The sequence below is a fragment of the Staurois parvus genome, unplaced genomic scaffold (assembly GCF_062004578.1).
Source record: "Staurois parvus isolate SC_StPar_1 unplaced genomic scaffold, SC_StPar_1.0 ptg001573l, whole genome shotgun sequence".
NCBI classification, from domain to species: Eukaryota; Metazoa; Chordata; class Amphibia; order Anura; family Ranidae; genus Staurois; species Staurois parvus.
Window position 1 is genome coordinate 250,016 of NW_028319369.1, and position 23,959 is coordinate 273,974.

A 23,959-nucleotide genomic window follows, 5' to 3' on the forward strand; every position below is an offset into this window, starting at 1 on the left:
GTACACTACTTTAGGTTATTCGCATTTTATGAGCTTCAGTGTCTAGAAGCAGAAAATTTGTTTTTGGAGTGTTTTTCCAGCAAAAAAAAAAACGCTAAATGCTTCTAACAGCTTTTTTTTCTAGATTTATTTTTTCCTCTACATGTAGTGTAAAAACGCTAATAAAATTCTAACACTCCTCACGTATTAAAATGCTACTAAAACTGCTATTACCAGCATTTTTTATCCAGCGTTTTTGAGCTTAAAAAAAAACACTAGTGTGCACGGAGTACCGTGCACAAACAGCTTCTCTGGTATTGCCTATCCATGTGTTCACTATATATGTATTTAATGTACTATAAAACTGTTCAAATTTATTGCGGGGCCACATTTTTCTTTTTATATAGCATGGGAAGGTAACACAATATCAATTAATTACTAAACCCAAATGAAACAACCCCCTGAAGCAAATGTCTGCAGCACAAACATTGTATGAAGAAATGAAAATTAAGAGTCAAAAGTCAGTTTTTGTTTTTTTGTTTTGTTTTTTTATTTTTTTTGTACCTTAATTCCATTCACTGCATTAAGGAAAAAAATCCCCAGTAAAAAATGAAACCAGAGTTCACTGGCCTAGCTCATTATCCCCGATAACAATTTATTGAATGAAAGTTGAAATATACTCACAAACAAGAAGTGACAAATCGCATAAGAAATGACAATCACTGGAAACGTGCTCCATATGGCACCAAGAGCCCCGACATAAAAGAAGTGCCATCCAAGGGCCAAAGAAAGGCTGACACGTTTCGAGGGAAATCCTCTTCTTCACAGCCCTCTAAGGAAGGGGGTTTCCCTAAAAATGTGTCAGCCTTTCTTTGGCCCTTGGATGACACTTCTTTTATGTCAGGGCTCTTGGTGCCATATGGAGCATATTTCCAGTGATTGTCATTTGTTATGCGATTTGTCACTTCTTGTTTGTGAGTATATTTCAACTTTCATTCAATAAATTATCTGGGATAATGCGCTAGACCAGTGCGCTCTTGTTCCATTTTTTCCTGCAGTTACTCCTGACTTCCCCTGTCGCACACGGGAGCAGCAAGGCTTGGCTTATCCACTCGAATTTTGCATTTATTTGGGTTCCACCATACCTCCCTTTCTTCAGCCCTCTACAATCATGCGCAGGAGCTTTTGGCTTAAAAAATGCCTGTGCTGAGTCCTGTCACTACTCCAGCGCTGTCCCTGGCTTCAGCATCACTCCCCTCACTGCCTGCTTTAACAAGAGACACTAAGAGCAGCAGAGCCATAGGCTTCTGCTGCTGTCAGTCAACCTCCTGTGGGGTGGGAGCGGGAGTGGGACTTACCGGCACAGTGTGTGTCACCCAGCTTGCTAGGAGGCACCTGGAGGAAGGAGAAGCTGACAGTGCTGGCAGGGACTCCCAGAAGAGACAGGGTCCTTTCTGTGCATTATCGTTGCACAGAGTAGGTAAATATAACCTTTATTTTAAACAAAAAAAAAAAAAACTATAGCCATTTAGTATCACTTTAAAATGTTACTAAACCCCGGACCCTGCATTCACTACATCTGGTCTCCCACAGTACACACAACATGGAGACTTAGTAAATATAAACTACTTTTCTCCTTAGCACTTAGAGCAGTCTTGGGACTTCTATCAGTGTCCAGCCGAGCAAATGTTAAAGCTTTGTAGGAGGCATTTTCATTTTGCTCTAGGAGGAAGCAGAACCTCTGACTTCGGTCTGGACAGTGCTGATTGGCCCTGTGCTGATCACATGCGCTCTCCCCCAAAAAATATAAAAACCTCTCTAGCACTGCACACCAAACTGAGCATGTGCAGAGTTACTCCACACGATATGTCTTATCAGGAGATAGGAGGGGGACACTGGAAGAAGGGGAGGATCAGAGAAGACAGGATCAAACAGCCTTTTAACACAATGTAGAGGATTAGCCCCTTAAGTTCCCCAGGGAGTATAACAAGCATGTTTTACTGCATATACAGACTGAGTTAACTGTTGTGGGTTTAGTAACACTTTGTTTATTATAAAATGAATAACCCTATACGGTTGTACAACACCCCACAGACCTCCTAGATTGTAAGCTCGAAAGAGTAGGGCCCTCGAACCCCTCGTGTTTTGTCTTGTTACTGTATTGTCTCATGTACGTTCCCCCACTATAATGTACAGCACTGAGCAAACCTTTTGGCGCTATATAAATACTGTATAATAATAATAACCCACAGATTACAAACATTATAAATAACCAAAAAAACAACAATTTGTTGCTTTCAGGTTATCGGAATTATGGAGAACCTGACTCTCTAAAATACACTGGAACCAAATTTTCCAGTATTTGGTTCTACTAGATAGACTTTTTTCCTGACCTCAAACAATGATTGGCGAGGCGAGTCATTCTTCTGTTTTTTTGTTTTTTTTTCTTACTTGCCTTAGATACCAACATTCCCCATCTAATTAAAGAGAATCTTCACCCTGGAAAGAAGAAAATTAAAAGTCATAAGCTACAAATATTGTAGCTTCTGATTTTTAATAAAGGCATACTTACATGTGCAGGGATCCAGCATTGTTCTCACCCAGGCCGGTCTGTTGCTGGTCTTTGGGTCCCCGGTGCCTTCATATTTACTGTGGGAGGCCGGCTGTGACAGCTTGAGGCTTCACATCTGGCTTCCTACTGTGCATGCGCAAGCCACACTGTATTTTCCCACAGCCTTTTGGGACCTGTGACATGTCCCAGAAGGCTGAGGGCAAAGAGATGGGTCCAAACTTCGTGATCTGAGTGGAGGTGCGAGCGGGTATCTATCAAATTTAGATACCCACTCACCAAAAAACGTAATGACCCATATGTTGGGGGGCGAGGGGGGACTAAGAGGCGACGTTCCGCTTTAAAGACGCTAGGAACCTACCATACACATTCATACTGCCATATCAATTCCCTACCTTAGCCTTTTCTCCACCCCTGCCTCAATACCTCATTACCCTCCCCAAAATAAAATTCACATTTACAATGGTGACGCCCCCCAGCCAGTCTGCTCCTTGCACTAAAACACATCTGATTGGCTTCTTGTGTTGCTTCTCCCACCTTCAGTCTGGGATCTGCTATTCAGAGCTACAGAAGGCTGATACCAGGTCAAATTGAAGTACTTGCACTGTTTTCAATTTAAAAAAAGAATACATTTAATGATGTAATAATGAATACAGATCTACATTAATTTGTGTCTTTAATATCTGCTTGGGTGTTTGGCTTTAACATGTAAAGTGTATCTGTAGCCAAAACATATGTATTCATTTTGGGATAGAGTGTGAAAAGGGTTAAAACATGTCAGATATTTCTTCCTGTGTCCCCGCTGGGTAGGTTTGTACTGGTCACCGTTGTCACTGAGGCAGGAAGTGATAGAAAATCCAGTATTTTAGGGTTGTCTCTAAAAAAAAAAAAAAAAGTGCATCTTCTAATGGGTACGCTGTGTTTCAGTGACAACTGTAAGCGGTATTCCTTCCCTACTGTATCCAGCACTAAAAAGAGAGGTTTTCGCTATTCATACACTAAAGCTAATGTTTAGTCTACTGATAGTTTGCCTTTCCTGATTCCTTCCCCCAAGCAAAATCAACATGCTAATGGAAATTTGGTCTAAAACGTTTATTTATTACACACCTTATTTTAGTCTCCGTGATCTCGCCAATGGGCCTCTGTGCTTCTGTATGCAGCATAGGCAAATCATGGCTGATGGGAGGGGCAGGTCACTGTACAAAGCTCTGTGAAAACACCACAGCACTCTGCCTCAGTACTCCTCTTTGGAGTTCTGAGCCCTGATGCAAGCTGTGGGCTGGCTCTTGGGAGGAGTTATGCAAATATAATAATGCCCTGATGGACGGATGTCAGTCTGGAGGAGTAGGCATTCACAAGCAGGCTATATTTGCATGCAGACCATCCTAGGTAATGCCCACATGTGATACTGAGCCTCCATAATTGAAAAAAACGAAATCCGATAAATGAAAGGGACAAGCCAGGGGTAGTCGGCCTCGGAAGAAAAGACCTAGATGATGTTGGGCGCGGTCCAGCCAGGAAATGAGATGAGCTCTGTCTGACTTGCTGCTTCTTTTTGTGAGAAGCTCACAGTGTGCAGTGAAATCAGAGTAAGCCATTTCAGTGCAGGAGGCTGTACAACTGTGAAAGACTGAAGGGAAGGCCAGATTTCATATTAAACATTTATCTGAAGCCTAAACTTTTTTTTTTTTTTGTATGTATGCTTTTTTTTTTTTTTATCCCCAGACAGAGTAGGGCTTGGTTGTAAGTTTTGTTGTCCCGCTGGAAAGCTCCTTCTTCACTTCCTGCACTGGAGGCACAATAGGACGTTAGAAGGTCTCACTAAAGTGGGACTCAAACATGTTGGCTTTATATAGACCTTGTCAGCTCCTCCTAACCCGGTTTCTGTTTTTCCAAGTAGGAGTTTTCCATTAACATCACAGAAGATTTCTTGGATTATCTGGCTGAAGGGGCATTGGCCATTGAGGTTTATGGACACAAGCAAAATGATCCCCGCAAGAATCCAGCCCTCTGGGATCTGGGAATAATACAGGCCAAAACGCGTACTCTGAGGGACAGGTGAGCTTTGCCGTGCTCTCTGCTCATGCCTATGTATTATAACATTGTTTCTGGAAAACCAGAGCTATAAAAGATACGATCATCCCAGTAGAAAAATGGGAATTGCTATTTCTGACTTCTCTTTAAAGACAACCAGTACTGTGGGAGTTGCGTGATCCAGCAAGGTAGTCACTGGTGTTGACTGTAGTCCCCCTGCAATTGATCATTTCCCAATATTGACTTACTATGACTTGTTCTGCACAGTGTTAATGTGTTGAGGCCGCCATCTTGGTTTTGCTCATACCAGAGCTGCTCCCTTATGACTGGTGGGGTAATGATGGAGGTGAAGATAGTACAGTTACATAGTCTGGATGAAAAAAATACAAAAGTCCATCCAGTTCAACCATTAAAATAAAAATAAGTTATAATCCTACATCCACAGTTGATCCAGAGGAAGGCAAAAAACCCAGCAAAGCACGATCCAATTTGCTCCTGCAGGGAAAAAATTCCTTCCTGATCCCCGAGAGGCAATCGGATATTCCCTGGATCAACTTTACCTATAAATGTTATATCCAGTTATATTCTGTGTTTACAGATTTTCTTATTATGTTACCCTCTTCAGTCCCCCTCTTGACACCTGTGGTTAAATTCAGAGAACTGAAGGGAGAAGGGGAGCAGAGAATGTTGAGAGGAGTCGCAAGGCTCACTACTGTTCAAATGAGGGGTGGGGGGTCACCACTCGGGTGTGTCTAGGCAGCATGGGTTCATACTGTATATGGCTCCAACAACTGTTTCTGATCACAGAGCAGAGTGTCGTCCTTCATATATCACACTTTGTACAGAACAGGTTAATAGGCTCCTGCAGGGAAAAAAATTCCTTCCTGATCCCCCTAGAGGCAATCGGATATTCCCTGGATCAACTTTACTTAGAAATGTTATATCCAGTTATATTCTGTGTATCTAGGAAAGAATCCAGGACTTTTTTAAAGCAATCCACTGAGCTGGCCAGAACCAACTCTTGAGGGAGTCTATTCTACATTTTCACAGCTCTTACTGTGAAGAAACCTTTCCATATTTGGAAATTAAATTTCTTTTCCTCCAGACGTAAAGAGTGCCCCCTTGTCCTCTGTGATGACCTCAGGGCGAATAGCTCTACACCGAGTTCACTATATGAACCACTGATGTATTTATACATGGAGATCATACCCCCCTTATGTATTATACATGGTGATCATATCCCCCCTTATGTATTATACATGGAGATCATATCCCCCCCCTTATGTATTATACATGGAGATCATATCTCCCCTTATGTATTTTACATGGAGATCATATCCCCCTTATGTATTATACATGGTGATCATATCCCCCCTTATGTATTATACATGGAGATCATATCCCCCCTTATGTATTATACATGGTGATCATATCCCCCCTTATGTATTATACATGGTGATCATATCCCCCTTATGTATTATACATGGAGATCATATCCCCCCTTATGTATTATACATGGTGATCATATCCCCCCTTATGTATTATACATGGAGATCATATCCCCCCCTTATGTATTATACATGGAGATCATATCCCCCCTTATGTATTATACATGGTGATCATATCCCCCCTTATGTATTATACATGGAGATCATATCTCCCCTTATGTATTTTACATGGAGATCATATCCCCCCTTATGTATTATACATGGAGATCATATCCCCCCCTTATGTATTATACATGGAGATCATATCCCCCCTTATGTATTATACATGGAGATCATATCCCCCCTTATGTATTATACATGGTGATCATATCTCCCCTTATGTATTATACATGGTGATCATATCCCCCCTTATGTATTATACATGGAGATCATATCCATCCTTATGTATTATACATGGAGATCATATCCCCCCTTATGTATTATACATGGTGATCATATCCCCTTTAGTATTATACATGGAGATCATATCCCCCCTTATGTATTATACATGGAGATCATATCCCCCCTTATGTATTATACATGGAGATCATATCCCCCCTTATGTATTATACATGGAGATCATATCCCCCCTTATGTATTATACATGGTGATCATATCCCCCCTTATGTATTATACATGGAGATCATATCCCCCCTTATGTATTATACATGGAGATCATATCCCCCCTTATGTATTATACATGGTGATCATATCCCCCCTTATGTATTATACAAGGAGATCATATCCATCCTTATGTATTCTACATGGAGATCATATCCCCCCTTATGTATTATACATGGTGATCATATCCCCTTTAGTATTATACATGGAGATCATACCCCCCCTTATGTATTATACATGTTGATCATATCCCCCCTTATGTATTATACATGGTGATCATATCCCCCCTTATGTATTATACATGGTGATCATATCCCCCCTTATGTATTATACATGGTGATCATATCCCCCTTATGTATTATACATGTTGATCATATCCCCCCTTATGTATTATACATGGAGATCATATCCCCCCTTATGTATTATACATGGAGATCATATCCCCCCTTATGTATTATACATGGAGATCATATCCCCCCTTATGTATTATACATGGAAATCATATCCCCCCTTATGTATTATAAATGGAGATCATATCCCCCCCTTATGTATTATACATGGAGATCATATCCCCCCTTAATCTCCTCTTCTCAAGAGAGAATAAATTCAGTTCCTCTAATCTTTCCTCATAGCTGATCTCCTCCATGCCTCTTATCAGTTTGGTTGCCCTTCTCAGTACTTTCTCCAGTTCCCCAATGTTCTTTTTGTGAATTGGTGCCCAAAACTGAATTGCATACTCCAGATGAGGTCTTACTAATAATTTGTACCGGGGTAATATGATATCTATCTCTCTGGAGTCTATACCTCTTTTATTACAAGAGAGGATTTTGCTCACTTTAGAAGCCGCAGCTTGGCATTGCTGCCATTATTAAGCTTGTGATCTACCAGAACCCCCAGATCCTTCTCCACCATTGATCCCCCCAGTTGTACCCCCCTAGTATGTATGATGCATGCATATCCTTAGCCCCCAAGTGCAGAACCTTATATTTATCAACATTAAACCTCATTTGCCACATAGTTGCCCAATTACACAGCGTATTGAGGTCGGCTTGTAAGTTGGAGGCATCCTGTAAGGACGTTATTCCACGGCACAGCTTGGTGTCATCTGCAAAGACTGAAATGGGATTTATAATCTCAGACCCTATATTGTTTATAAATATATTAAAAAGTAAGGATCCCAAACTGAACCTTGGGGTACACCACTGATGACCCTAGACCATTCAGAGTATGAATCATTAACCACTACTCTCTGAATACCGTCTTTTAGCCAGTTTTCTATCCATTTACATATAGATTTTTCCAAGCCTGTAGACTTTATCTTACACATTAGCTGTGTGTGGGGAACTGTGTTAAACGCTTTTGCAAAATCCAAGTATACCACGTCCACCGCCACCCCTCTGTCCAAGTATACCACGTCCACCGCAACCCCTCTGTCCAAGTATACCACATCCACCGCCACCCCTCTGTCCAAGTATACCACGTCTACCACCACAGATCAACAGAATTGATTAAGCACATGCAGGAAGATCTTTTCACTGCAGGTCCTCGGTTACAACTCCTCCTCCAGCAAGCAGAACAGTGATCAGCACAGTAGTGGCATCACCAAATCTCATTCCAAATGTGGTGAGACCAGGGGTCTCCAAACTTTCTTAACAAAGCGCCAGTTTATTGTCTGTTAGACTTAGGTGGGCCGGACTGTGACCATTGGGAGTAGAAAAGGTCCCAACGTCAGTGGGAATGAGTAATGCCCCATCTTTGGTATCATTGGGAGGAATTGTGCAACATAATTGGTGTCATTGGACTCAATTGTAGCTGTCATTGAGAGGAATTAAGCTCCATTATTGGTGTCATTGGGCCACATTGTTGGTGTCGTTGGGAGGAATTGTGCCCCATCTTTGGTGTCATTGGGTGGAATTGTGCCCCGTCTTTGGTGTCGTTGAGAGGAATTGTGCCCCGTGTTTGATGTCATTGGGCAGAATTCTGCCCCTTCATTGGTATTAGTGGGGGAATTACACCCCATTGTTAGTATTAGTGGATGAAAATATTGCTTCAAGGGCCGGATAAAAGCAAGCAAAGGGCCGCAGTTTGGAGACTACTGCCTTAGATGATATCGTAATGCAGATATACTGTACAGTTATGAGGATACACAACTGGAGTGGTAGGCAAGGGAAATTCACTCCTAGCAGGAGTGCCTTGGCACAGGGAGTGCACTTCCAATTTTGATGAAGGATTTGGGACAAAGGTAGATTTCTCAGGGTAATGCCTAGGCACATTGAACATTTTTAATTAGTCACTATAGCATAGCAAGTCTTCCCCTTTTGACTTCAGGTCATAAAAGGACTGATTTACTAAAACTGGAGAATGCAAAATCAGGTGCGGCTGTGCAAAGAAACCAATCAGCTTCCAGGTTTTATTGTCAAAGCTTAATTGTACAAGCTGACGTTAAAAGCTGATTGGCTAACATGCACAGCTGCACCAGATGTGGTACACTCCAGTTTTAGTAAATCAACCCCAAATGGTCAAGATCAAGTTTTACTACCTTGTGAGTCACTGACCCAGAACAGGCATGCAGCCAATGGAGGCTGGATTTGATGAAAGATTTGACTGATTGGCTGATTAATTTCATTATCTCTAGACAACACGGTTATCCTCCTTATTTTTCCTTTGTTCAAGATTACATCGATCAGCGTTTGTGTCTTTTCCCATAACAGCTAGTCATGTTGTGTTCATTATTTTCTAACTCGTACTTGAAAAATGACAGCCATAATTCTAATTCTTCCTGTGGGATATGTCAGGATAGTTTCTATTGAACGAGTTTCCAAAAATGAGGTACAGTTTATTAATGCTGAAAATGCTTCATCCTTTTCACACTGCTGTATGCAGTTACATATTTCTGGCAAACTTTCACATTTCCTTACTTATCCTTTCTTTCCTTTTTTCCTTTCTTTATCATTCTTTTATCCTTTTTTTTCCATTTTGCATACTGTATTATTTTATTCTTGCTTTATTTATCTTTTTTTTTCATCCTAATGTTTCTTTGCTTCTACAACTCATTTTATCTCAATGCCCCATCTTAAGCAAGTGTGGATTGTGGATCTTAAGCTATAAGCAAGTGTGGATTGGCTATATAGGGATCATTCTGACGCAGTTGGCCATGGAGGGATTACATTGACACAACTGGCCAGAGAGAGATCGATTTGACGCAGTTGGTCAGAGAGGGATCATTTTGACTTATTTGGCCAGAGGGGGATCACTTTGACACAGTTGGCTAACGGGGGATTGCTTTTAAGCAGTTGGCCAGAGAGGGATCCCTTTGACGCAGTGGGCCATAGAGGGATCCCTTTGACTCGGTGGGCCAGAATGGGATCCCTTTGACTCGGTGGGCCAGAGTGGGATCCCTTTGACTTGGTGGGCCAGAGTGGGATCCCTTTGACTTGGTGGGCCAGAGTGGGATCCCTTTTGACTCGGTGGGTCAGAGTGAGATCTCTTTTGTATTTCAATGGTTTTTATTCATTTATAACAACACAGGAGCAACAAATCACGCCCACGCATGGGCTATCAATTGCACATAGAGGAACTAGAAATTAGAGAAATCAGTCATCAATAGGGCAAAAGATACGCCCACGCAGGGGCCATCAATGGCACTTAAATAACAAAACATAAATATAACACTGATAATAACTCAGACTAAAGGCAGCTATCCACTGCCACACCAAAGCAAACAGAGAAAAAAAAAGGGGGGGAAGGAAGGAGAAGTACAAAAGAAAAAAGGATAGCCAAACCAAGAGCAGGGATCCAAGAACGCCATAGTCGAACAACATCACATCCCCAGGCTAACCAGGGGGGAGCGTGGGAAAGGTATATTGCAACCACGGCTCCCATATTTTCAAGAATTTACATTGCGAGTCGTTGCAGATACTCGACTTCTGTTCATTGAGCATCATAGCGGTTATACGGTCCCGCACCCCCTGAAGAAAGACAAACGGGCTCTTCCAGGCCTGAGCAATTGTTCTAGAGGCCGACAAAAACAAATAGGAGGCCAACTTCTGCTGGTGAGCCAAGAGGCCTGGTATGGGGCAATGTAGCAAAGCATACCGAGCATCCCGTCGTATAGAAAGATGGAACAAGGTGAAAAGGAGGCCAAACACACGAGACCAAAAACAGGGTTCGCCTGTGCCAAACGAGCCGATACCCAATACCAATGAAATAACACCTTGTAGGCCGCCTCCAGCGTGGTCATATTAAAAGAGCATTTAGCTACAAGCGACCAGGCCCTATTCCAGTCCTTCAGATCCACAATCACACCTAAGTCATGCTCCCACTGAACAACATATGAAAGAAGTATGCGACGAGCGTCTATTCAAGGCTGCATAAAAAAGGGAGATAAGGCCCGGGGCACCCGGACGCTGTTGGCAAAGCAGTTCAAAGGTAGATTTCTGGTACGGGAAAACAGAAGTGCCCCGCGATGAGAGCAGCCAATGCCGCAATTGAAGGTAACGAAAAAAATTCCCCCGAAGGGACATCCCGTGACTCCCGAAGAGAATTCTAGGTAGGAAAGCACCGAGAGGTCAAAAAGTGTCGTACTTGTGAAAAACCGTCGGCTACCCACCAAGAAAACGCCCTTGGTTGATCTAAACCCGGTGGAAAGAGGGGGTTGTTAGTAGTCAGGAGCAAAGGCAAGAAAGGTGACATTAGGCCACTGGAATAACGTACCGAGTTCCACACTTGTAAGCCATGGAGCAAGTACGAACTCAGTGCCGTGGGGCGCAGGGCAGGAGGAAGCCATAGAAGCGTCGAAATCGCAATAGGGGCACAATTAGGTCATTCCAGTAGGACCCAGAGAGGTATGTCTGAGGAAGCATGCAACATAGATAGTGGGGCGATCTGGCTCGCCTGATAATATTTAGTTACATTGGGAACCCCAAGGCCACCCTGGAGTCTATGGACAAAAAGCGTAGCTCTGGAAACTCTGGGGCGTTTATCGGCCCAGATAAAACGCATAATCTTCGCCTGAAGCAACCAAAGGAAATAAGGAGGAACCCACACTGGGAGGGTGTGAAAATAGTATAACAATTTTGGCAAGATGGTCATTTTCACTGAATTGATCCGTCCTATCCATGACAGGTGCGGAAATTGCCAAGAATGCATAAGAGAGGACACAGAGCGAAGCAATGGATAGTAATTTGCAGCAAACAGTGAGTCATAGGTGGAGGTCAAGCAAATGCCTAGGTATTCAAGAGAAGAAGAGGCCCATTTATAAGGGAAGTGGGACTGTAGGCGCGAAACCAGATCTGAGGCCAAAGTAATATTAAGCGTGGCAGTCTTATTCAAATTGATACAGAGACCCAAAATCAAAGAGAAGCGCTCAAGAACCTGTTGCAAATTTGGAAGCGTCGTCAGGGGATTAGTGAAAGTCAAGAGTGCATCGTCTGCAAAAAGGTTCAACTTGAACTCCTGTCCCGCGTATGGAACCCCCGATACATTACAATCAGTCCGGAGTGCCATAGCCAACGACTCAAGTGCCAGGACAAAGAGCGCCGGGGAAAGGGGGCATCCCAGTCTCGTTCCTCGCCAAATAGGAAAGGGATCTGAGAAATACCCAGCGTATTTAATGGAAGGTGAAGGGGAAGAATACAAGGCTTGAATCCAAGAAAGAATAGAGTCCCCAAAACCCCAGCGAGACAGCACAAACCACAGATATTCCCAGGGTAGAGAATCAAAGGCTTTATATATGTCTAAGGACAGTAAGAATCCCGGTATTTTCCGCTGTTGTAGAAAATGTATAAGATGGACCACCTTACGAACATTATCACCCGCCTGTCTCCCAGGGACGAAACCCACTTGGTCTCTGTGGATCAGGCTACGCAAGTATTTATTGATACGAAAGCTAAGAATCTTGCCCAAGATCTTCAGGTCTTCATTAGGAAGAGAAATGGGCCGAAAGGCTTGCGGTTCCTGCACATCATCGGTTGTCTTAGGAATTATGGAAATATGAGTTCTCAGCGCGGAGTGGGATCCCTTTTGACTCGGTGGGCCAGAGTGGGATCCCTTTTGACTCGGTGGGCCAGAGTGGGATCCCTTTTGACTCGGTGGGCCAGAGTGGGATCCCTTTTGACTCGGTGGGCCAGAGTGGGATCCCTTTTGACTCGGTGGGCCAGAGTGGGATCCCTTTTGACTCGGTGGGCCAGAGTGGGATCCCTTTTGACTCGGTGGGCCAGAGTGGGATCCCTTTTGACTCGGTGGGCCAGAGTGGGATCCCTTTTGACTCGGTGGGCCAGAGTGGGATCCCTTTTGACTCGGTGGGCCAGAGTGGGATCCCTTTTGACTCGGTGGGCCAGAGTGGGATCCCTTTTGACTCGGTGGGCCAGAGTGGGATCCCTTTTGACTCGGTGGGCCAGAGTGGGATCCCTTTTGACTCGGTGGGCCAGAGTGGGATCCCTTTTGACTCGGTGGGCCAGAGAGGGATCCCTTTGACTCGGTGGGCCAGAGAGGGATCCCTTTGACTCGGTGGGCCAGAGAGGGATCCCTTTTACTCGGTGGGCCAGAGTGGGATCCCTTTGACTCGGTGGGCCAGAGTGGGATCCCTTTGACTCGGTGGGCCAGAGTGGGATCCCTTTGACTCGGTGGGCCAGAGTGGGATCCCTTTGACTCGGTGGGCCAGAGTGGGATCCCTTTGACTCGGTGGGCCAGAGTGGGATCCCTTTGACTCGGTGGGCCAGAGTGGGATCCCTTTGACTCGGTGGGCCAGAGTGGGATCCCTTTGACTCGGTGGGCCAGAGTGGGATCCCTTTGACTCGGTGGGCCAGAGTGGGATCCCTTTGACTCGGTGGGCCAGAGTGGGATCCCTTTGACTCGGTGGGCCAGAGTGGGATCCCTTTGACTCGGTGGGCCAGAGTGGGATCCCTTTGACTCGGTGGGCCAGAGTGGGATCCCTTTGACTCGGTGGGCCAGAGTGGGATCCCTTTTGAGGCAGTTGGCCAGAGTGGGATCCCTTTTGAGGCAGTTGGCCAGAGTGGGATCCCTTTTGAGGCAGTTGGCCAGAGTGGGATCCCTTTTGAGGCAGTTGGCCAGAGTGGGATCCCTTTTGAGGCAGTTGGCCAGAGTGGGATCACTTTTGAGGCAGTTGGCCAGAGTGGGATCACTTTTGATGGAGTTGGCCAGAGTGGGATCACTTTTGATGGAGTTGGCCAGAGTGGGATCACTTTTGATGGAGTTGGCCAGAGTGGGATCACTTTTGATGGAGTTGGCCAGAGTGGGATCACTTTTGATGGAGTTGGCCAGAGAGGGATCGATTTGAAGGAGTTGGCCAGAGAGGGATCGCTTTGACGCAGTGGGCCAGAGAGGGATCGCTTTGACGCAGTGGGCCAGAGAGGGATCGCTTTGACGCAGTGGGCCAGAGAGGGATCGCTTTGACGCAGTGGGCCAGAGAGGGATCGCTTTGACGCAGTGGGCCAGAGAGGGATCGCTTTGACGCAGTGGGCCAGAGAGGGATCGCTTTGACGCAGTGGGCCAGAGAGGGATCGCTTTGACGCAGTGGGCCAGAGAGGGATCGCTTTGACGCAGTGGGCCAGAGAGGGATCGCTTTGACGCAGTGGGCCAGAGAGGGATCGCTTTGACGCAGTGGGCCAGAGAGGGATCGCTTTGACGCAGTGGGCCAGAGAGGGATCACTTTGATGCAGTGGGCCAGAGAGGGATCGTTTTGACACAGTAGACCAGTTTGAACATGTATTGCAATATACTGTATATGAAGCAAATATGAAGAGTGGAAAGCAGTGTTCAGAGTGTTAATTCAAAATTTTCAGCAATAACATGGGATCACACCCCATTAAGCATTAGTTGTTATGTATTTGTAAGCTGTGTGGATTTGAATAAAAAAAAAAACAAACCTCTGATCCAAATGGTCACATAGGGGTCATTTCACTAAGAGTTAAATAACGACTGAAAAAATGCTGTAAAATAACTTATGCGGTAAATTTTTTGCAAATGTGCAATTCACTAAGAATTTTGCGGTAAAGAACTCATGTGGTAAAATATCGTTATTGCGGTAATTACCGCATATTGTCATGTGGTAATTTATTGCACAGTAGCTGGTTGTTAAGGAAGCAGCCGCAGCGTCCTTAACAACAGATGACTCATCAGCTTTCAGCGGGTGTCTCACTGACAGCTGAATGTAAACAAAACATGCCAGCAATTACAAATGATGGTTCGCTCCCCATCCTTACCAGGCCCTTTGGGTCTGGTATGGAGTGTAAGGAAAACCTCACACCAAAAGTAAAGAAAAAAACAGCCTTAGGTCTGGTATGGATTTTGGGAGAACCCCACACCAAAAAAAAATTGGCGTGTGGGTCCCCTCACAATCGATTTTGGGTCTGGTATGGATCTGGGGGGGACCCCTATGCCTTTTTTTAATTAAATGTTGGCATGTGGTTCCCCTTAATATATATACCAGACCCCTAGGGGTTGGGGGGACCCCCTCGCTGCATCTGTAAAAATACCGCAAGTGATGCTGCCAGCTAAACTCTGGTGATAAATATCACATCTTTTTTTACTTTTTGTTCTGTTTGTGAATTGGACGTAACAGCTTACCGCATGGTTTTTTGTGGTATTTACTGACACATTTTTAATTTTGCGTTAAATACCACAGAATCCTTTTTTTTTTTTTTTTCGTGAATTGGACATTTTGTTACCGCATGCGATCATTTGTACAAATGAGTCGCGTGACCGTGTTATCGCATGCGGTAACCTTTAGTGAATTGATCCCATAGTCCGTTAAAATTGGTTGCAGTCAAAGTATGAGCTGCAATGATGGAAGCTGATAAACAGACATGATTAGGACTTGACTTGGTGGGTGACACTGAAATACTGTGTGTAATTGGATAACTAATTACCAATTGGATAAAGCTGTCAAAATTGGTAATTTTTGACTTATGACTGTAAAGGCTAAATTAAAGGCTGAGATGTTGGAGACACAGAATTAATTGATTGGTTTCCTCTGAATAAAGCCGTGTGTGTGTAATCTGGTCCATGTTACTCCTCAGGTGGAGTGAGGTCACCCGGAAGGTGGAATTATGGGTACAGATATTGGAATTAAATGAGAATGGAGAATACTGTCCTGTAGAGGTTGTCCCTGCTAAAGACGTTCAGACGGGAGGCATCTATCAGCTGAGACAGGTAAGATTGGAATGATCTGTACTGATGTATTTGTTGCCATCAGAGGAGGACAGAGATACAGATAATGGAATATATGCATCATCATTGTCTAAAATACCTGCAGTTTCTCCAAGCTGGGTCTCTTTGTTCTCACTATATTGGTGGTCAGTGAAGAAGTGACCCCTTATATTGGTGGTAAGTGTTGAAGCAATCTGTTGCACCGGTGGTCAGTGTAGAAGTGACCCCTTATATTGGTGGTAAGTGCTGAAGCAATCTCTTGCATCGGTGGTCAGTGTAGAAATGACCCCTTATATTGGTGGTGTGTTGAAGCAATCTCTTGCATCGGTGGTCAGTGTAGAAATGACCCCTTATATTGGTGGTGTGTTGAAGCAATCTCTTGCATCGGTGGTCAGTGTAGAAATGACCCCTTATATTGGTGGTGTGTTGAAGCAATCTCTTGAATCGGTGGTCAGTGTAGAAGTGACCCCTTATATTGGTGGTGTGTTGAAGCAATCTCTTGCATCGGTGGTCAGTGTAGAAATGACCACTTATATTGGTGGTGTGTTGAAGCAATCTGTTGCACCGGTGGTCAGTGTAGAAATGACTCCTTATATTGGTGGTGTGTTGAAGCAATCTCTTGCCTTGGCGGTCAGTGTAGAAATGACCCCTTATATTGGTGGTAAGTGTTGAAGCAATCTCCTACATTGGTGGTCAGTGTAGAAGTGACCCCTTATATTGGTGGTAAGTGCTGAAGCAATCTCCTACATTGGTGGTCAGTGTAGAAGTGACCCCTTATATTGTTGGTAAGTGTTGAAGCAATCTCCTACATTGGTGGTCAGTGAAGAAGTGATCTCTTACGTTGATCTGCTGCCTACACTCTGACCACCAATCTGCCACTGTCCTCTACTCATGGACCCCCCCAGCAACCTCCGTACAAAACCTTGGCTGAGAAAAGCAGCTTTAGACTGTCAAGGAAACCCTGGTGTTATATTTGACTTAAAGTAGAACTATAAGCAAAAGGTTTTTTCCCATTTTGGATAGAGCAAAGAAGGGTGATAACCCCTGTCAGATTTTTTTTTTTGCCATCTATGTCCCATTGTAGAGATTTCCATTCACTTCCTGTCCCATAGCCAAACAGGAAGTGAGAGAAAATCCTTGCAAATTAAGGAAATTCTCTGGGGACTCCCAGGTCACCAGAACTAGTGTCCCCATTGGAAGATTTTCCGTTTTATTACTCTTCTGGGGACAACACAAAATTAGGGGTTTTCTTTTACTTTAAATGCTAAAGGTAAACAGGATAAATAGGGTGAATCTCCTTACTGGGGTCACAGACAACAATAAAAACTGACAGGGGTTCTAATTCCGATCCACTCCATCCAAAACTAAAAAAAAAATTTGCCTTAAGTTATACTTTAAGAGTGTGTTAAATGCTTTGTTAAAATATGCAAAATATGCAAATAAAGCACATCAGGGATGCTTTGTTTTCTTGTGCATTTATGTCAAGGAGTGTTCCCTCAACATACCTTATAAATACCTGTCAGTTGAGTTACTAGAGTTGCACCCCTGCTGTGCCCATTATGAGGGGTTTTCACCATCCCTTCACTGAGTTCCCAGGTCTGTACACCTGCTGTGCCCATTATGAGAGGTTCCCACCATCCCTGTGCTGAGTTCCCAGGTCTGTACACCTGCTGTGCCCATTATGAGGGGTTCCCACCGTCCCTTCACTGAGTTCCCAGGTCTGTACACCTGCTGTGCCCATTTTGAGAGGTTCCCACTGTCCCTTCACTGAGTTCTCAGGTCTGTACACCTGCTGTGCCCATTATGAGAGGTTCCCACTGTCCCTTCACTGAGTTCCCAGGTCTGTACACCTGCTGTGCCCATTTTGAGGGGTTCCCACTGTCCCTTCACTGAGTTCTCAGGTCTGTACACCTGCTGTGCCCATTTTGAGAGGTTCCCACTGTCCCTTCACTGCGTTCCCAGGTCTGTACACCTGCTGTGCCCATTTTGAGGGGTTCCCACTGTCCCTTCACTGAGTTCTCAGGTCTGTACACCTGCTGTGCCCATTATGAGGCATTTCCACAAACTCTGTACTGAGTACTTTGGCTTGCACACCTGCTGTGCCCATTATGAAGGGTTCTCACCATCCCTGTACTGAGTTCCTGGGTCTGTACACCTGCTGTGCCCATTATGAGGGGTTCCCACCATCCCTGTGCTGATTATTTTGGCTTGTATACCTGCTGTGCCCATTATGAGGGGTTCCCACCACCTGTGGGCTGTGTTCCCAGGTCTGTACATTTGCTGTGCCCATTATGAGGGGTTCCCACCACCTGTGGGCTATGTTCCCAGGTCTGTACATTTGCTGTGCCCAATATGAGGGGTTTCCACCACCTGTGGGCTGTGTTCCCAGGTCTGTACACCTGCTGTGCCCAATATGATGGGTTCCCACCACCTGTGGACTGTGTTACCAGGTCTGTACATCTGCTATGCCCAATATGATGGGTTCCCACCACCTGTGGACTGAGTTCCCAGATCTGTACCCTTGCTGTGCCCAATATGAGGGGTTCCCTCCAACTGTGGGCTGTATTCCCTGGTCTGTACACCTGCTGTGCCCATTATGAGGGGTCCCCACCGCCTGTGGACTGTATTCCCTGGTCTGTACACCTGCTGTGCCCAATAAGATGGGTTCCCTCCACCTGTGGACTGTGTTCCCTGGTCTGTACACCTGCTGTGCCCAATATGATGGGTTTCCACCACCTGTGGACTGTGTTCCCTGGTCTGTACACCTGCTGTGCCCAATACGAGGGGTTCCCTTCACCTGTGGGCTGTATTCCCTGGTCTGTACACCTGCTGTGCCCAATAAGATGGGTTCCCTCCACCTGTGGACTGTGTTCCCTGGTCTGTACACCTGCTGTGCCCAATATGATGGGTTTCCACCACCTGTGGACTGTGTTCCCTGGTCTGTACACCTGCTGTGCCCAATACGAGGGGTTCCCTTCACCTGTGGGCTGTATTCCCAGGCCTGTACATCTGCTGTGCCCAATATGAGGGGTTTCCACCACCTGTGGACTGTGTTCTCAGGTCTGTACACCTGCTGTGCCCAATATGAGGGGTTCCCACCACCTGTGGACTGTGTTCCCAGATCTGTACACCTGCTGTGCCCAATATGATGGGTTCCCACCACCTGTGGACTGTGTTACCAGGTCTGTACATCTGCTATGCCCAATATGATGGGATCCCACCACCTGTGGACTGAGTTCCCAGATCTGTACCCTTGCTGTGCCCAATATGAGGGGTTCCCTCCAACTGTGGGCTGTATTCCCTGGTCTGTACACCTGCTGTGCCCATTATGAGGGGTCCCCACCGCCTGTGGACTGTATTCCCTGGTCTGTACACCTGCTGTGCCCAATAAGATGGGTTCCCTCCACCTGTGGACTGTGTTCCCTGGTCTGTACACCTGCTGTGCCCAATATGATGGGTTTCCACCACCTGTGGACTGTGTTCCCTGGTCTGTACACCTGCTGTGCCCAATACGAGGGGTTCCCTTCACCTGTGGGCTGTATTCCCAGGCCTGTACATCTGCTGTGCCCAATATGAGGGGTTTCCACCACCTGTGGACTGTGTTCTCAGGTCTGTACACCTGCTGTGCCCAATATGAGGGGTTCCCACCACCTGTGGACTGTGTTCCCAGATCTGTACACCTGCTGTGCCCAATATGATGGGTTCCCACCACCTGTGGACTGTGTTACCAGGTCTGTACATCTGCTATGCCCAATATGATGGGATCCCACCACCTGTGGACTGAGTTCCCAGATCTGTACCCTTGCTGTGCCCAATATGAGGGGTTCCCTCCAACTGTGGGCTGTATTCCCAGGTCTGTACACCTGCTGTGCCCAATATGAGGGGTTTCCTCTACCTGTGGACTGTATTCCCTGGTCTGTACACCTGCTGTGCCCAATAAGATGGGTTCACTCCACCTGTGGACTGTGTTCCCAGGTCTGTACACCTGCTGTGCCCAATATGAAGAGTTCCCATCACCTGTGGACTGTGTTCCCTGGTCTGTACACCTGCTGTGCCCAATATGATGGGTTCCCACCACCTGTGGACTGTGTTCCCTGGTCTGTACACCTGCTGTGCCCAATATGATGGGTTCCCACCACCTGTGGACTGTGTTCCCAGGTCTGTATACCTGCTGTGCCCAATATGAAGAGTTTCCATCACCTGTGGGCTGTGTTCCCAGGTCTGTACACCTGCTGTGCCCAATACGAGGGGTTCCCTTCACCTGTGGGCTGTATTCCCAGGCCTGTACATCTGCTGTGCCCAATATGAGGGGTTTCCACCACCTGTGGACTGTGTTCTCAGGTCTGTACACCTGCTGTGCCCAATATGAGGGGTTCCCACCACCTGTGGACTGTGTTCCCAGATCTGCACACCTGCTGTGCCCGTTATGAGGGGTTCCCACCATCTGTGGGCTGTGTTCCCAGGTCTGTACAACTGCCAACTCACCGAAAACTTTAATTTCTGTGTATAGCTGATACATTATCTCAAGTTATAAACAAAGTAATTACAGAAAGCTTGTGAGAGCTCCCTCTAGTGGCTAATCATCTTTTTTAAAAATGTGGAAGTTGTTACAAAATTGACAGTTGGGGCTCATTCACCCCAGCGTGTTGCGGTCACACACCATGGCAAGCACTTATAGCACCCAACACACCTGCAAAAAAAAATGTTGCAGCATAGACAATTTTCCTGTAGCCCATTATATTCTGAATGGTCTGCCTAACGCTCAGTGCCGCTGTCTGAACCAGGCCATCAATAAAGTGTGCGCATTGTACTTTCCTGTTAAATTCAGATAAAGTTGCTGACATTCTGTTGTTTTGCAGTCTTGTCACAGTCTCGCCTGCGAGTCGGATTGTGCCAGTGTTGGTGGATTGTGTTTTTTTTTATATGGCGGCGGTTCTATAATACTTGCACGCCCCTCCTGCAATGAGCAGAGGAAACGATACCCTACGGCCTCCACCTTGTGTGGAGTAGCGGGGTAATGAATTGCTTTGTGCCGGCATTAATTGAAGTAAATTAAGCAAGCATTTACCTTGTTTATTGCCGAGGCAGAGGATTAAAAACCTCCAGCAGACCGGTCTCCCAGGGCTTGCCAGGAAATGTCTGAGCTGCATCTAATTGCTCCCGAGCTGCGTAATAACCACTTTCCCTCACCTTGTTGCTGCAATTACTGTCTCTGCTATTCTGCTAATTTTTCCCTAAAGTTTATAGCTAATTACCCGGTAATTCAAATTAGCCTGCTCGCTGCGGGAAGGCGTTCCACACATTCCTGTACACAGGCGGCTGCCTCTTACATTCATCCACACCATGATTCAGAGCAAGGTATGGGAGCCAAATCACTTCAGTGGCCTAGAAAGCAATCGGACAATTTGCTTTAAAGCTGAACTCCAGATTATTGCAGTTTGGTGGTCATTAATAAACCATTTAAATTTATTTTTTATGCTGCAGAACTCAGATTGTGTCAGGGCTCCGGGTATGACCAGAAGTGTGTGGACTGACACAGGGAAACGCAGGCTTCAGATATGGTATAAATAAGACAATTTATTAAGACTAACAATACAAATATAAACGCAGTGCACCAAACCCCAAGCTAACACAAATACATACAACAAGGTGAAACAAACCCAAACCTAAACTGATATAGATACACAGGTACATACACATATAGAGCACAACGTAATCAGGCAGGCCAGGTCGATAACTATTGGGCAGGTAGGTACAGGAGGAGCAGGCGGAGAGAATGGTCAGGGTCACAAGCCAGGGATAAAACAGGAGAAGTCAGCAGAGGTCAGGATCAGGCAGGGTCGGCAACAAGTCAGGCAGAAACAGGAATGCAGGTTACAAGGTACAGGGGCCCATGGAAAAACACACACCAAGGCACAGACTGCAGGTCTGGCTATCCCTTAAATACACCTGCAATCATCCCCAGGTGATGGCTAATTGCCGAAGTGAACCTCTGGTTGTTGAGAGCACCCGCTGGCCAGCCCTGGTACTGCAGCCCACAAGGCAGGTGAGTCCCACTACTATTGGCAAGTCCATTCCTGACAGATTGGGAGATAAAAAGGCCAGTTGGGTATGCTACATGCAGATTTGCTGACCTGGATCATGCTGATAAGATGAGAGCAGAGTAATCAGGGGATGAACTCAGTCTTCTGCTGCTCTTCCACTGCACAGTCAAGAGTCTGGGGGTGGAATAAATGTATTTCTTATACTGCAGAGCTCATAACGGGAGATGAAAAGGCCAGTTGGGTATGCTACATGCAGATTTGTTGACCTGGATCATGCTGATAACATGAAAGCAGAGTAATCAGGGGATGAACTCAGTCTTCTGCTGCTCTTCCACTGCACAGTCATGAGTCTGGGGGTGGAATAAATGTATTTCTTATACTGCAGAGCTCATACCGGGAGATGAAAAGGCCAGTTGGGTATGCTATATGCAGATTTGCTGACCTGGATAATGCTGATAAGATGAGAGCAGAGTAATCAGGGGATGAACTCAGTCTCCTGGTGCTCTTTCACATCAGGAGCCTGGGGGTGGAGGTAGGATGCCACTGTATTCCCTTCACAGTTCAAAACTGTTAAAAAAGAGGAATCCTTAAAAAAAATTCAGGTCTTGAGGAACTCCTGCTAAAATCAATTAATGATGGTCATTGGAAAAATGCCCCTGAGGGCACAAAAGGCATGATGGGATGGATGTCATTATGGTCAGTAGGTGCCTGGAAGCACCCAGAACTACAAGTTATGGTTTGATTTGTGTAAATCCAAAGAGTTACTTTTTAGGAGGTTAATCTATAAGAATGTCAAGGTAAAAGATGACCCAGCTGTAGTCCTCTGAAAGTGATGAGTTGACCACTCAACAGATCATTCGTTTTTACGAATAATATTAGGAGCTGCTGAGACAAATGGTTAAAGATCTTGAAATTGAGTTGAAGAACCTCAATAAATAAAATACAGCCAACATGCTTCGGGGAAGGGGCATCTTTTTTCTTCAGGGCTTAACCTTAAGAATTGTGATTAAATTTAGGCAAAATTCATTAGGAAAAGCATGTCCACATGGCTGGATTTAACCACAGATCATGCTGTTAATCCCTGAATAAGGGAATGGCCCTTTCTGGCAATGTGTTGGTTGTATTTTACTGAGTAAACTGTTATGGCACCTCCTGGCAGGTGACGAGGCATCAAGGGAGACAGAGTCTTAACAACAGATGAGCTTCACCCGATGACCTCTGTTTTCACTGCAAGCCATCACCAGGTTATGACCCTCAGGATTGCTCCATCAAGGGAGATAACTGGAACAGAATGTCTACAGTGTGGAGACTGTACATGAAACACGAGAAGAGTAGTCTGGTCCAGGCAGAGGTTGTGGGAAGGTGGTAGACAAGAGAGTAGTCAGGTCAATAACAAGCAGGGCAAACAGAAAGTATAATAGCTCTTATGCAGAGGTTAGCTGGTGATAGGACCAGCCACTTCAAAGCCTGGAGTTTAAATACCCCTTTGTTCAAGGGACTCCCCAGTGTCCTTTCAGGGAATCCTGGAAGTCCTGGTAGGGATTATGTGAGTACCATTGAAAGTCCTGTTAGGGATTACCGGAGTATCATTGGAAGTCCTTGTAGGGATTCTGTGAGTACCATTGGAAGTCCTGGCAGGGATTCTGAGAGTATCATTGGAAATCCTGGTAGGGATTCTGTGAGTATCATTGGAAGTCTTGTTAGAGATTCTGGGAATACCATTGGAAGTCCTGGTAGGGATTCTGTGAGTATCATTGGAAGTCCTGGTAGGGATTCTGTGAGTATCATTGGAAGTCCTGGTAGGGATTCTGTGAGTACCATTGGAAGTCCTGGTAGGGATTCTGTGAGTACCATTGGATGTCCTGGTAGGGATTCTGTGAGTATCGTTGGAAGTCCTGTCAGGGATTCTGTGAGTATTGTTGGAAGTCCTGTTCAGGGGACATGCCAATGTTCTTCCAGGGAACCCTGGAAGTCCTGGTGGGGATTCTGTGAGTATCATTGGAAGTCCCGGTGGGGATTCTGTGAGTATCATTGGAAGTCCCAGTGGGGATTCTGTG

The 23,959-nt window shown here is 45.4% G+C and overlaps 1 protein-coding gene across 1 annotated transcript in view; it reads left to right on the top strand.

The window, feature by feature from the left end:
- Window positions 1-23,959, top strand: part of LOC149435234 (kinesin-like protein KIF13B) — a gene marked incomplete at its 3' end in the record, with an annotated part of 253,576 nt that overhangs the window by 195,000 nt on the left and 34,617 nt on the right. Inside the window, exons 23-24 of the mRNA XM_089662874.1 lie at window positions 4,449-4,606; window positions 15,729-15,861. Coding sequence (XP_089519000.1) covers window positions 4,449-4,606; window positions 15,729-15,861 — 291 coding nt within the window. The remainder of the gene's footprint in view (window positions 1-4,448; window positions 4,607-15,728; window positions 15,862-23,959) is intronic.